Source organism: Mirounga leonina, unplaced genomic scaffold (assembly GCF_011800145.1).
Source record: "Mirounga leonina isolate KUSES-001 unplaced genomic scaffold, KU_Mleo_1.0 Mir_101595, whole genome shotgun sequence".
NCBI classification, from domain to species: Eukaryota; Metazoa; Chordata; class Mammalia; order Carnivora; family Phocidae; genus Mirounga; species Mirounga leonina.
The window spans coordinates 5,300,013-5,312,809 of NW_023270158.1; the positions used below are offsets into that span (position 1 = coordinate 5,300,013).

Below are 12,797 nucleotides of genomic sequence, written 5' to 3' on the forward strand. Positions count from 1 at the left end.
CATGGATTTGGTGAGGGCCTCTCAACGCCAGGCAGAGTCAGGGGCCTGAAGTGCAGCAGCTTGTTTAAATTTGCACACCTGGGCAAGGCAGGCCTCGCTCTACCATTGTGCAGAGGCAGAAACTGAGACTCAGGGAGGCGCACACCTTGCCCAAAGTCAGCAGGTAAGGAAGTAGAGGTGTGGGGTATCGGCCCTAGTCTGCCTGGCTCCAGAGCAATGGATGGGCAGGAGCCAAGTCTAGCCTGGTTACCACAGTTAACCACTACCTAGAAGAAGGCCTGGCCAGAAATATAGGTACTTGATGAATATCTGTAATGAATGGATGATAACCGCCCCCCCCCCCACACACTCTCTCTCTCTTCTCTCATCACTGAACCCATCTATAAGCCCCCATTTTTCATCTTTTTTCCATAGCCAAGTTTCTCACAAGCCAAGTCTACATAAGCTTGGCCACCTGCCCATTCTCTCTTCAATTCACGCCAACTCTGTCTCTTGCTACCAACCACTGTATAGAAACTCCTGGACTGGGAGCACTAGGACCAACACTAGTGACCAAAGCCCGTGGGTGCCCTTCAGTCTCCGGGGTGCACACTATGGTGGCGTCCTCACAGCAGGGTCAGCTAACCGGCGGCAGCAGCAGCAGCGGGAGCAAGCTCCCGCTGTGCTAGAAATGCAGATTCTCAGGCCTTAACCCAGAGCTAGTGAATTAGACATTTTGGGGAATAGCGATCTATGTAGCTTCCAGGTGATTCTAGCACACGCTGAGGTGTGAGACCCACCCATTCTATAGTTGCTCCATATCCCTTTCATCTGGCTTCCATGACATCCTACACCATCTACCCTTTCTGAAGGCTCCTCATTCTTCCTCCGCCCTATAAATAACGATTTTCCCCACTGTTGGCTCCATTCTCCTCTTCTTTCTCTATAGTCTCCCGGAGGGACCATTCCCCGCTTGGAATTACCATCCATGAGCCAGTGACACCCACCTCTGTAACTACCAGCCAAGATCTCTCTCCTAAATTCTCCAAAGACACGGCTGGGTCCTGATTTATGGAAAAGAAGGGAAACACTCCAACACCACGTGATGACCCACTAGGACTCTTTGAAAAGGCATTTCGAATACTTGATTAATCCACACTCAAAATGATGGCCTAAGCGCCCAAGTGCACATTTTACCTCCCTGCTTAGGGAGAATTTGGATGTGCCAGCTACCTTTCTCTGCCTCCTTTTTGATTAATTGATTGATTGGTTTATACCTAGTAAGAGCAAAGAGGTCTTTGTAAATGCCTTCTTGTGGTAGGCATGGGGGCCACACCCCTTACAGAGCCATCGGGACTGGAAGCTTATTTCCTGTTCAGTTGTAATCCCAGGGGCTGGAGCAGCCGGGCTGCCTGTGTAAATCTAAAGAAAAATGAACTTCCGTGTGGGTAAATTGGTCTCAAGAGAGACATCTGCCCTTCCCTAAGCACCGAGTTGATGTTTGGCATATAAATGTTTACTTAATCTTTGCCTCAAGCTCAAATGTCTCAGAGCTCAGCTGCCTCTTACCTCCCCGTGTGTCTCTGAAATCCAGCCTCCATCTTCATTACAAGTAAAAACCTTGCAATTCCACTGTCCTCTCCCACTGGACCTGGCGTTTCAGTTTCTGTGGTGCAGCCTCCAGCTCTTCCCAGGAAAAGTACCTTGTGGGTTGACATTTAAAGCGAGAGCCATCTCTGGGTGGCTCAGGTCTGGGAAGTCACCAAGTCTCCTGCCCACAGCCTGGTGTCCAAGACCCAAATGCCCGCCTTCTCACTGAAATCCCTCCTCCAACACATGCCTCCACATCTGAAGTCAATGCACGGTGCCCTCCGGGATGCTTGAGTCACAATACCAACCCCCCCCCCCCCGCTGCCAAATCCAGGACCTCCTCTCCGAATGGCCCACTACCACCCTGACTGTGGAATCCTTCTAATCACTTACTGCCTGTCTTCAACTCCCAGAATACACTGACATTCATCTGGGAGGGCACCGGCTTCTAGAACATCAGCCTCGCCTCACTCTGGCTCTTGCCATCTTCCTGAGCCTATGACAGCCACGTGGGCAATCCATCCCCAAAGCCAGCGCCTCCTTCCCCTGGTCCCTTCAGTTCTTATGACCTTCGTTCATCCTCAGTCACCCAGGTCCATGGCCCCTCTCTCTGTGGTTAAGTTCATCTTCAGACCTACTGCGCCTCTGAAGTTGTGAGCGCACACCTCCCCTTTGTGACCAACATCTCTTCTTCTGGCCATCGGCTTTTCCCACTCTATGCTCACTCACCCCACCTCCTCCTTATGCCTTTCAGCTTCACGTCCTGCCCCTCCACCCCAGACCTCCTGTCTACCACTCAAGGCCCCTGGAGCACCAGCCCCCTCAGCCTCCCCCTCCCCCCCCCCCGCCAGTCACCTGCCCCCTCTACTTTGAGAGTACATGTGGCTCCGTGCTGTACGCGGGAGAGCAGACAATGGCCAAAACTCCCTGGCAACTCAGAACAAAGTTTCTGCTCCAGCTTCCCTGCTATTTGGGAAGAAAATGAAGAAAATATTACAAATTGGGGTATTTATGTTTGGGAGGATTAACAAACCTGTTCTAGCCTGCTTCTTCCTCTTGCCCTGTTGGGTTTATTCTTTTGAAGGCACATACCTGCCCTGCCCCTCAGGTTTCTGGCTCGCAGCCTCCCACTGCTTATAATTAATGGAGCTCAGAGCAACCTGCTTCTCTCCAGCATTTCCTTGGATTTTTTCTTCTTTTTTCCTTTTGGACCCTCTCCCAAGTTTCACAGGTTTCTGGACCCATATTCAGTACATCGATAATACACATTATTGGACATATAACATTACATGTTCATGTGTATGTGTACACACACATACAAAAAGGTTTAGGTATGTTCTGTCGATTGAAATATTTTTATGATCAAATATCAGAACAAGTGAGTAGGCTCTATACTTTTGAGCCTCCATTTTCTCAAGTGTAAAAATGTGGATAGACAGAATGTTTGTCGCACCACCACCGCCTTGGATGCATGGTGGGCTGGACAAGACGAGCACTCTGGCTTCGCACACTGGGAAATAATAACGAAGGTATCGCCGAGGCGCAGACCTTCAAATGAAGGAGGCACTTAGGGCCTAGTAGAATCTCCTATCATCCAATTTTTTTTTTTTTTTTTTTTTTTTAGAGAGAGAGAGGCAGGGGGAGGGGCAAAGGGAGAGGGAGAGAGATTATCTTAGCAGGCTCCACGCCCAGGGCAGAGCTTGAAGCGGGGCTCAATCTCGATGTGGGGCTCGATCCCACGACCCTAAGGTCATGACCTGAGTCGAAATCAAGAGTCGGACACTTCACCTGCTGAACCACCCTGGCGTCCCCAGCATTCGATTTTTAAATCAACTCTGGTACTAAAATTTTTTTTAAAACAGTCTTTTTTTTCCTGTTAAAATTCCATCTTAACTTACTTTCTGGAAATTGGAAGAATATTCTTACCAGTGGGTAAGTATGTTAATGGCATGCTTCCACTTGCTCAGACTGGACACAAAATTGTGCACAGGTGTCATTCTACTTCTCCCAGATGTGATTCTTGGAAACTGATCCGCTGCTGAGCCCCAGCATTAGTGAGATCCAGAACAGTACCTTGCACACCGTGGCCCCTCAATACATTTCTGTTACGTGAATGTATCTAAAAATGACTCCCTTCTTCCTAAACTTATGTATTTCTTTATTCTACAAGATACTACTTCCTATTTAAATGGAAAGAAACCAATCTCTTCTGGAAGCCACATTTGGCAGCAAGTTTCTGGCTGGTGAGAACAAGCACAAGCCCAGACGCTCCAGCTAGAGTGGCAATGCCTAGTTCCCTATAAGTATGACAAATAATGACTGTGTGTCCATGTGTTCAACTCTCTGTCCAGCCATCTGGTCAGGCCAATCCTAGAGATGATTTGGCTTCCTACAGTAGACAATACTTTCTCTCTGGAGGACCAATGACACAAAACTGTTTGAATGCTGTTAACATTCCTACCTCAACTAATTGGGCAGAACACAACAAGTTCATAAACCAATATATGGGTTGGTTGTCCAATGTAACTGCTTAGCAAAAAATATGAAGTGCATGAGGTATTGAGAAATACTAAGCCTTTCTGTGATCTTCTTCAATTTTGTAATGTTGGAATCCATGGCACGCTAGGTGACGCAGAACATGAGACGCACATGCTACAGAACTTGTACAGGGCCTGGGAAGGATGATGGGAGAGGCAAAAGTGAACAAAATGTAAGCCCTGGCACCTCCCTCCCTTTGTAGGAACCATGGCATTCAACAAGTGTGTTAAATGAGCCACTACCATATGCTCAACCCTGTAAAGCATGTGGAGATGACAAAACACACTCTTGATCTGCTTTAAATCTGGTAAAGGAGTCCGGGGGTGTGAGCATCCCAAGTGGCACAGCATGGGGCCCCACACTAGGCTAAACATGGGGTGTCAGGCATTTGGAAGAGAGAGCAATCCTGAGAAATAAGGGAAGGCTTCCAGAAGCTGGGTGTGTTAAGTGGGCTCTGAATTCGGGGAGCATTAACAGGTGCATGAGAGGCAGCCAGGGAAGGGGAGGGCACTGTCAAAAGCTTGGGAGAATCTAGACCGGGGGTTCTTACAGTGTGGACATGGGCCAGCAGCGTGGGGATTACAACCTGGGAGCCTGATGGAAATGTAAGTTCCCAGGTCCAACCCCAGACCTACCAAGGCAGCAACCATGGGGGTGGGGTCCAGCTATCTGTTTGAACATGGTCTCCAGGTGATTCTGACCCATGCTCGAATTTGAGAACCACCACGTTAGAGCAGGCACTGTTCTCCCTTCAACTGGCTGAGCAAGTGGCCAAAGGAGGTACTGGCCCCCCAGATGCTCCCAGCCCTGCCTGGGTCTGTCACTTCCTAGGATTGTCAGGAAGAAAGTCAGGCACTCTCCTCCCTTGTCCCCTTTCAGCAAACCCAGTGCCCTGGGGGCTGGGCCACCACGGAGTGAGTGGAAGGCTACCCACATGAAGAACAGTTACATTTCCCACTGGCTTCTATGCACACAGCCCTCCTCACGCATCTTCCCCAGCGATCCATACCTCTAACAGACAAGTGGATGATGGGGGAGAGCTGGAGGCAGAGAAGAGCTAGGCAGAGGAGAGAAGCGACGGGGGCTTCTGTGAGTCCAGAAGGTCCCAGTTACACTTCACCTCCCCCTTGCATTCAGGTCCAACTGGGGCCTCACAAAACCTGTACCTATCCCACAATGAGAGGGTTGAGAACAACCTTCGAAGGCAAAGAGGCCATTGGATTTGCACTTCTCTTCAGATCAGATTAGAACAACAGGAATATTCTGGAAATTGTTACTAACTTAAGGGAAACGTCTGTAGCCCCTGGAAGACTAACAAAATTTGGCAGAGCGTGCCTTCCTTTCCCCTTTCAGGCACCACAAAGCGATGCGCAACCTCTGCTCTCCCGTCTCTCTGTGTGGCTCACATTCTCTTCAGAGGCACTTAGGTTCACATAACGGTTTTCTTCTGGAGTGCTAGCTTCTGGACCAACCATGCTACTGAGGCCTGGGCTGAGGTCACTGGGGCTGTCACGTGGTCCTGTCGTGTGCATGTGCACACAGCCTTCTACCTGTCGGCAGAATAGGGCACGACGTGTAGGGCCTGACCCGCTCAACAGTGGCCCTGGTCCCATTAGTCTCCCCACGGGCCATCACGTGGGGGCAGTTGTCTGGACCTTGGGAGATGCCTGCAGAACGACGCAGGCGATCCAGCTGCCACTCCAATGGGCTGGCCCGCACTGAGGTCACTGGCTGCGTGTTCAGCTGGGCAGCCGGCCTCCTGCGCGTGGGCTGAGGTGCATCCACCACGGCCGGCGGGGATTCTGCCATGGCTCAACCACTCACAGGGCTACCCGGCCCTATATTTGGGCAAGGGTGGTGGTGGTGTTTTTATTAAGAGTGAATGAGTCATGCTACCACATAGATGAACCTTGGGGCCATCAGGGTAAGTGAAATCAGCAGTCATAAACAGACAAACACTATATGGCTCCAGTTACATGAGGCATCTAGAGGGGTCAAGTTCACACACATAAAAAGTACAGTTGACCCTTGAACGACACCGGTTTCAACAGTGCGGGTCCACTTATACGTGGATTTTTTTCAATGAATACAGGCCAGAACTGGAAATCTATTTTCTCTTCCTTATGATTTTCTTAATAATGTTTTCTTTTCTATGGCTGACTTTATTGTAAGAATACAGTCTATAATATATAGAACGTATGAACTGTGTTAATCGACTCTTTACATCGGTAAAGCTTCTGGTCAACAATAGGCTATTAGCAGTGAAGTTTTTGGGGAGTTAGTGCTTAATGGGTATAGAGTTTCAGTTTTGTAAGATGAAAAGAGGTCTACGGATGAACGCAGGTGGTTGATGTCACTAAACTGTACACTTACCAATGGTTATGACGGTCAATTTTATGTTATGTGTATTTACCCCGATTTAAACATTGTTTCCTAAGAAGGAAAGGTGCCCCACATTGGGTATAGAGATTACTTAAAAATAAAATCTTAAAAAAATATAAATGACAGTGAAACTAATGCTGATTTACAAGCATGGGGTTGTACACTTGGGAGTTATCTTGTTCCATCCTTTTGGGTGCATTCCATCATCATCCTCAGTTTATAGACAGAAAAAGTGAGGTGGAGAGGGGCAGTGACATTCTGAGGCCCGCACACATATGAGGCAAGATGAGATGCAAACCAGGAAGCCTGCCTGACTCCAACAGGAGGGCGCTGAAGCCCCATGTGACTCTCACCATGCAAACTTGGCTCAAAAGAACAAAAATCTGGTGAGTGACTGTGTGTTGACAGGTACATGTGAAGACCTCCAGGCCGACAGCTTGCTCTGGTGTATGACACCAACACACATACCACACACGTGACAGTAGAAAGTTCTGGCAATTAACTCGTGGAGAGAACACAACACTTCTTTGCTCCATGGTGGGCAGCTCGGGTCTGGAAGCACAACGTCCAACCTGACTCCCCGTTCCTGACACGTGTGCCCAGCCAGCCAGTGAACAAATGTGAGTTGTGCCAGGCACCCCTCAGAACTACTGCCTGAACAAAGCACGTCCCCTGCCTTTGAGGGTCTCATAGTTCGGAGACATGTACACTAAGACAGTATCTGCCATGCCGGGTCCTCGGTTCCACAAGAGGGCTGTGCAGTCCGGGGCCAAGGGAGCCTGGGGCTGGGGAAAGAGGCACCACACAGCAGGGAGAGGGTCAGGGCATGGAGCGCCCAGTGCGATGTGCACACCCGAGGCCAGGGGGACATCCAGGGGATGGGGGGGTGGGATACCCGCATTTCCAGTGTAGGGGGCAGCTGGTGTGCCCTAAAGAAGTGCGGGGAAAATCCCTCCGTGTGAGCAGAGCCTACATGCTGGATACCTGATCCCCATCTGCTCATTCTAAAACCCGCACTGCGCCTCCCAGCCTCGCACCCACTTCTGCCCAAGCACAGGAGTAAGAACAGAAGCAGCCGGAGTCTTGAGACAGCTTTGCTAGAAGGTGGAAGGGCAGCTTTGTCCCCCCCTCCCTCAGCTGGCCGCACTCGAGGCCCCTCTCCTGTGTTGCACGGCCAACCCTCACCCACCCCCAGTGGCAAGAGCAGAGCAGTACCTGGTGTGGGTCAGGGGACCCACTGGTCGTTCAGGCCTCCTGGGGGGCAACGCACCCGGTCTGCTGAGAGAATTGGTCTTGGGTGGCCGCGGCTTTTTGGGTGGTATGGCAGGAACGGTGGGCTTCTGTAAATCCAGTTTTGGCTCTCTCTCTGGTCTTTCTTTAAGTCATTGTTTAAAAAGCATAGAGAAGACAGAGAGATCTAGTGTAAGTGACACTCAGGGGCAGATGGCTCGTTTCCTGTTTTAAAAAAAATCACTGATGCTGCCTGCAAAGGTGAAGGTGGAGGGTGAGGAGCACCGTTTGTTTTGTTTAATTTTTATTTATTTATGTATTTTTAGAGCCTTGTTTACTTTTTGTCAAGTTAGGAAAAACCCCTCCACAGCTGCAGCCCACCATTGGCCTTTGCCCGTGCTGGCCTGGAGGGCCCTTCTGGCCACTGCCCACCCTTGGGTGAACTCCTGCTGATCCTTTCCCAGGCTCATCGTGATCCTACTCATCGGCTTGGCTGAATGGTGACCCAGTCACATTCCCTTCTCAACAGCCGAAACCACCCTCGGAGGCAGACTATCTTACTTCCTCACCTGAGCCCAGAAAAGCAGCCCTTTATAAACGGGCTCCACTTGGCTACTTTCTGGGGGTGTGCATGCCTGGCGGAGCCTGTAGGCCATCAGCCCCCCAGGGCAGAGCCCACGTCTGGTCATCTCTCTAGATCCTACCTGGTGCCTGGCGCATAGCAGGTGCTCAGCAAATGGTTGATGAGTTTGGTCAAGGACCCATAGGACTGGGTGTGAGGAGGCAAGAGGCCTGATGTCTCTCAGGTCAGCCTGTGTAAAGGGCCATGAGCCAGTAAAAGGGGGGGGGGCATTTCCAGGAACAAAGAACTAATTCTGGATTCTTTTTGTGCACAGTTAAACTAGGGTTTCACAGGTATTTGGTTTCTAAGGGTTTTTGGAGTCAGCTATTAGAATGAAGTTGAAGTCAGATCTGGTGGCCAACTGAGCAGTGGCGTGGCTGACAGCTTCATGTTTTCCGCCCCCAAGTAGCCTTGCCCCACGTGTAGTGTAAAAAGCACGCATCCACATTCTTCTTTATAAAGATGGAACTTCAGAGAGCTGCCCACTGGAGGACAGGCAGGTTCCCTATGTTCACTTGTAAGCTGAAACTCTGAACACGTTTTGCTTGCAAACACACACTCATATTGCTCAGGTGCCCTGGCTGATTGGCAAAGCGTTAAAAAGCCCACCAGTTGCTATACAGATATCACTGTGCTCATCCCCGCACTTCAGTAGGGGAATCTGCTCCATCCAGGGATCCTAGGAACTCGTTTACTGTCCACGGGGACCAGAGGAGGAAGGGCTTGGCTGAAATGCAAAGGAGGGGAGATTCCTCCTGCTGGGAGGGACTGGGGGGGCTCTCTGGCAGTGTGCAGAACAAATGGGAGGGGGGTTTGTGCCCACCTCACAGGGAGGCCAAGTCTCAGGGTGGGGCTGGCTCTCTTGGCTCCCGTTGCTTCTGACCAGGGTTTCTGCCTTCCAGACCCACTGTGGCACTGAACAAGGAACCATAGGAGTGGAAGGAACCAGAAGTGTGTGGCCACTTGGCCAGCCGACTAGGGCAGTTGTTCACATGTAAACCGAGTCCTTATGTTAGTCAGCACGGAACAGAGCTGGAAGTGTCCTTATGACGGAGCCTGGCTGTCAGCCAGAAACTAGTCCTGTGTCCTCCGTGTGGACAGGGGGCAGTGTTTGGTTATGTCGCAGCACACATTCTCCTCAAAGGGCTGTTTGTGTCACACACACACACACACACACACACACACACACACACACACACTGCTCTGGGACACAGACCTGGCCTTTCAATGAGGTTCCACAACTCAAATGTTAAGTATTCACTGTGAGAGAAAAGAGATATAACTTCTTAAGAGCTGGCAATGTTGGTAAAACTTTTGGCAGGCTGATAAAAAATATTAAATTTCACAATAAAATTTCATGAGGCCACCCAGGAGCACCTCCAAATAATTACATGCATTAATTCTGCATTTCTCTTGTGACTTCCAAATAACTGCTTTTTAAAATGGGATTTGCTCTGCCTCCTGCTCATAACAATAACAAAGCACTTTTCCCGTAAAATGTGTGATCAATCAAATCTTAGACACCTAACAAAATGAGTCCTTCCACAGCGTGTAGATTTCTTTGGGCGACAGACTCAGAACAGTAGGAGTCAACCACATTTGTAAAGCTGACTGTGTGAGACAGGAGAAGCTACTTCCCTTTAGGTGATACTCCTGACCGTGACATGTGTCTGTGACGTAGTAGCCAGAGTCCAAAGTCCAGCAGTGGCCGAGGATGATGGCTTTCATTTGTCCGGATGGGAATTTCTCTCAGTCACATCGACCCGAGAACAGTTAATAAGCGCCCTGGGGCACGAGGCATGGGAGAGGGCGGGATGGAAACTGTGGCGAATACATCCAGGCCCTTGGGAAACTTCCGGTCGGCACCCTGACTTCAGGATGCCCCTGGTGTAGGGAGGGCGGCAATGGCAAGAAGACCGGGATGGAAGAACCCCAATGTGTGAAGAGACCAGGCTCGTCGTTTTACATTTGGTGAGGAATTCTGGCCCAAAGAGGCACCACATAACCCTCTCTCCTATTTCCTTAGAAATGGGATACTTAAAAGCAACCAAAATAAAACTATAATCACCATATTCCCCCCAAAAACCAAACTCTGTGGGTAATCAGCCCTATGACTGCCGCTTTGTCTCCTGCTGCTTGATCAGTACCAGGGAAGACTTGATTTCATACCTTTCTCTTCTGTTCTGTTTGGAAGCGTTTCTGGTCTTTCAGGAGGTATCTTTTTAATTTCATGTTTTCTCTCAGTGGTACCTAAGGGGGAAAGGATAACAGTGATCAGAACATATTTTCTCTATCCATTTATTAGACACACCAGCATTTTAAATATTTATCAGGTACAGCAAAGTCAATAGACTTTTCTCCCCCTAAGCTGAGCGCTGGTATTGCCTGGCAAATAGAAGCCGCTTAGAAACAGCAGAAGCCATTTCTGGCCTTTGTCATTAAGTTTGCCTGCCTATACATCCTTAATTTACAAGAAATCCATTAATGTTTTCTGATATTTAAATCTGACTTCCTTAGACATCAAAACAGGAAATCACTGGGTGTGGGTGGAAAATATGTATAAACAAGTCAATCACCAAAATATACAAATAACGGGTCACTGGCTATTGCTCTACAAATAAGAAGAAATTTCACAGGGACCTGGAGTCTATGTTGTAGCAGTTTTAAAATATGGCCTCAAATTGTTTGCTACCCTTCCCATTAAGAGGGGAGGTCTATGTCCCCTGTCTGGAATGTGGGTAGGCTTGTGACTGCTTCAACCAGGGGCCAATATGATACCATATAATTTCCAAGGCTGTGTCATAAAAGACTGTGTCACTTATGCTTTATTTTCTGGAATACTGAACCTCCATGTGAGAAGTCCAGAACCCTGAGGCCTCCTGAAGAGGCCATGTGTAGACACTCTGGCCTACGGCCCCCACTGAGCCAGCCCTCCAGCCACTCTTGCCAAGGGAAGCGAAGACATGAAAGCAAAGCAGCCATCTCCAAAGTGGGTCCTCCAGCCTCTGCTGGACAGCATTCTCAGCTGAGGTCCCAAATATCAAGGAGCAGAGAGACAAGATGTCCTGGCCAGGCCCTGTTCAAATTCCTGACCCCAGAAGTCGTGGGCATAAGAATATCCTTATTTTCTGCCACCAGGTTTGGGTTGGTTTGTTATGCAGCAATAGTAACTAGAGCCTATTTTTAAGTGGAGGGATGTACAAAGAAGATCTGTGGCTCTCCCTCAGTCCAGTCAATCTACGCCTGAATCCCTCAAACATTACATATGACATTTCCCCAGATACACCCACATGGCCGTGTCGACTGCAGCTGCTCCCTCCTCACCTGGGGTCTTCAGCAGTGCTCGTGGCCTCAGGTGCATAAGAACACTTGGAAAATAGCTAAAGCATAAAACCAATCACAAGTACTCCTCACACCTAGGGACTTGCTTGAGTGCTCGACGAATTCCTTACTGTCCATCCCTACGGATGGTGCTTGGTACTAAAATCTCAATTTCAGGGGCGCCTGGGTGGCTCAGTCGGTTAAGCGTCTGCCTTCGGTTCAGGTCATGATCCCAGGGTCCTGGGATCAAGCCCCGCATCAGGCTCCCTGCTTGGCAGGAAACCTGCTTCTCCCTCTCCCTCTGCCTGCCTTTCTGCCTACTTGTGCTCTCTCTCTATCTCTCTGTCAAATAAATAAATAAAATCTTTAAAAATAAAATAAAATCTCAATTTCATAGCATCAGAAGCCAAAAGAACTAAAAAAAAAAAAAAAAAAAAAATCCACTGAACACACTTTACCAAAATCTCCTTAATGACTCACTACAAATTAAACACTGTATCTAATTTCTGTCAATTCCATATCTGTTTTTTTTTTTTTTTTGTCAAATAATCAAACACGAGGAAAGCTGATGATAGGGAAAATACAAGTATCTACCTCCCTGTCACAGAGCAATTCCCAGGATCATTCAGCAGGATAAATGAGCAGTAGGAATCTAGGAAAATTAAATGCCATCTTGCTCTGCCCCACAGAGATCCAGCATAACCTTTCATAAAATTGCTTTAAAAGGAAAAGAATTTGCCTAGCATGCTACAGTCTAGGCTTCTAATGATAACAAAGATGTTCCTTATCATCCCTAGCGATGCAGGAGGAACTGACAGATCCTACTACCATGAAGAATCCAATCCTAGTTACATTCTAGGCTTCTTGAGCCTTGGGCCACTCAGCTCATCTCCTTGGTCTGTAATCCATCACCAAGGCCTCCAGGAAAAGGGTTGTCAGAGAAAAGCAAAACAACAGCCAGCTTTAATTTCAGCACAACAAAATATTGATCCGGTGTGAACCACTAGGTGGCAAAACTAAACTGCTCAATGCAAACGACAATGGGGGCGGAGCAGGAGATGTAATTAACACATCATTTCGGGTCTTAATCTTCGTAATTCTCAACTATCCTAAAGGGAATGGGAAAGGAATTTGG

At 48.7% G+C, this 12,797-nt stretch overlaps 1 protein-coding gene across 5 annotated transcripts in view; it reads right to left on the reverse strand.

Annotated features, from left to right (window-relative positions):
* Window positions 1–12,797, reverse strand: part of SH3KBP1 (SH3 domain containing kinase binding protein 1) — a 335,649-nt gene that overhangs the window by 40,473 nt on the left and 282,379 nt on the right. For all 5 annotated transcript variants that reach the window (XM_035000518.1, XM_035000513.1, XM_035000502.1 and 2 more), the window contains 2 exons: window positions 10,511–10,591; window positions 7,705–7,864 (listed from right to left, as the gene is read on the reverse strand). In XM_035000518.1, the coding sequence (XP_034856409.1) occupies window positions 7,705–7,864; window positions 10,511–10,591 (241 nt within the window). The remainder of the gene's footprint in view (window positions 1–7,704; window positions 7,865–10,510; window positions 10,592–12,797) is intronic.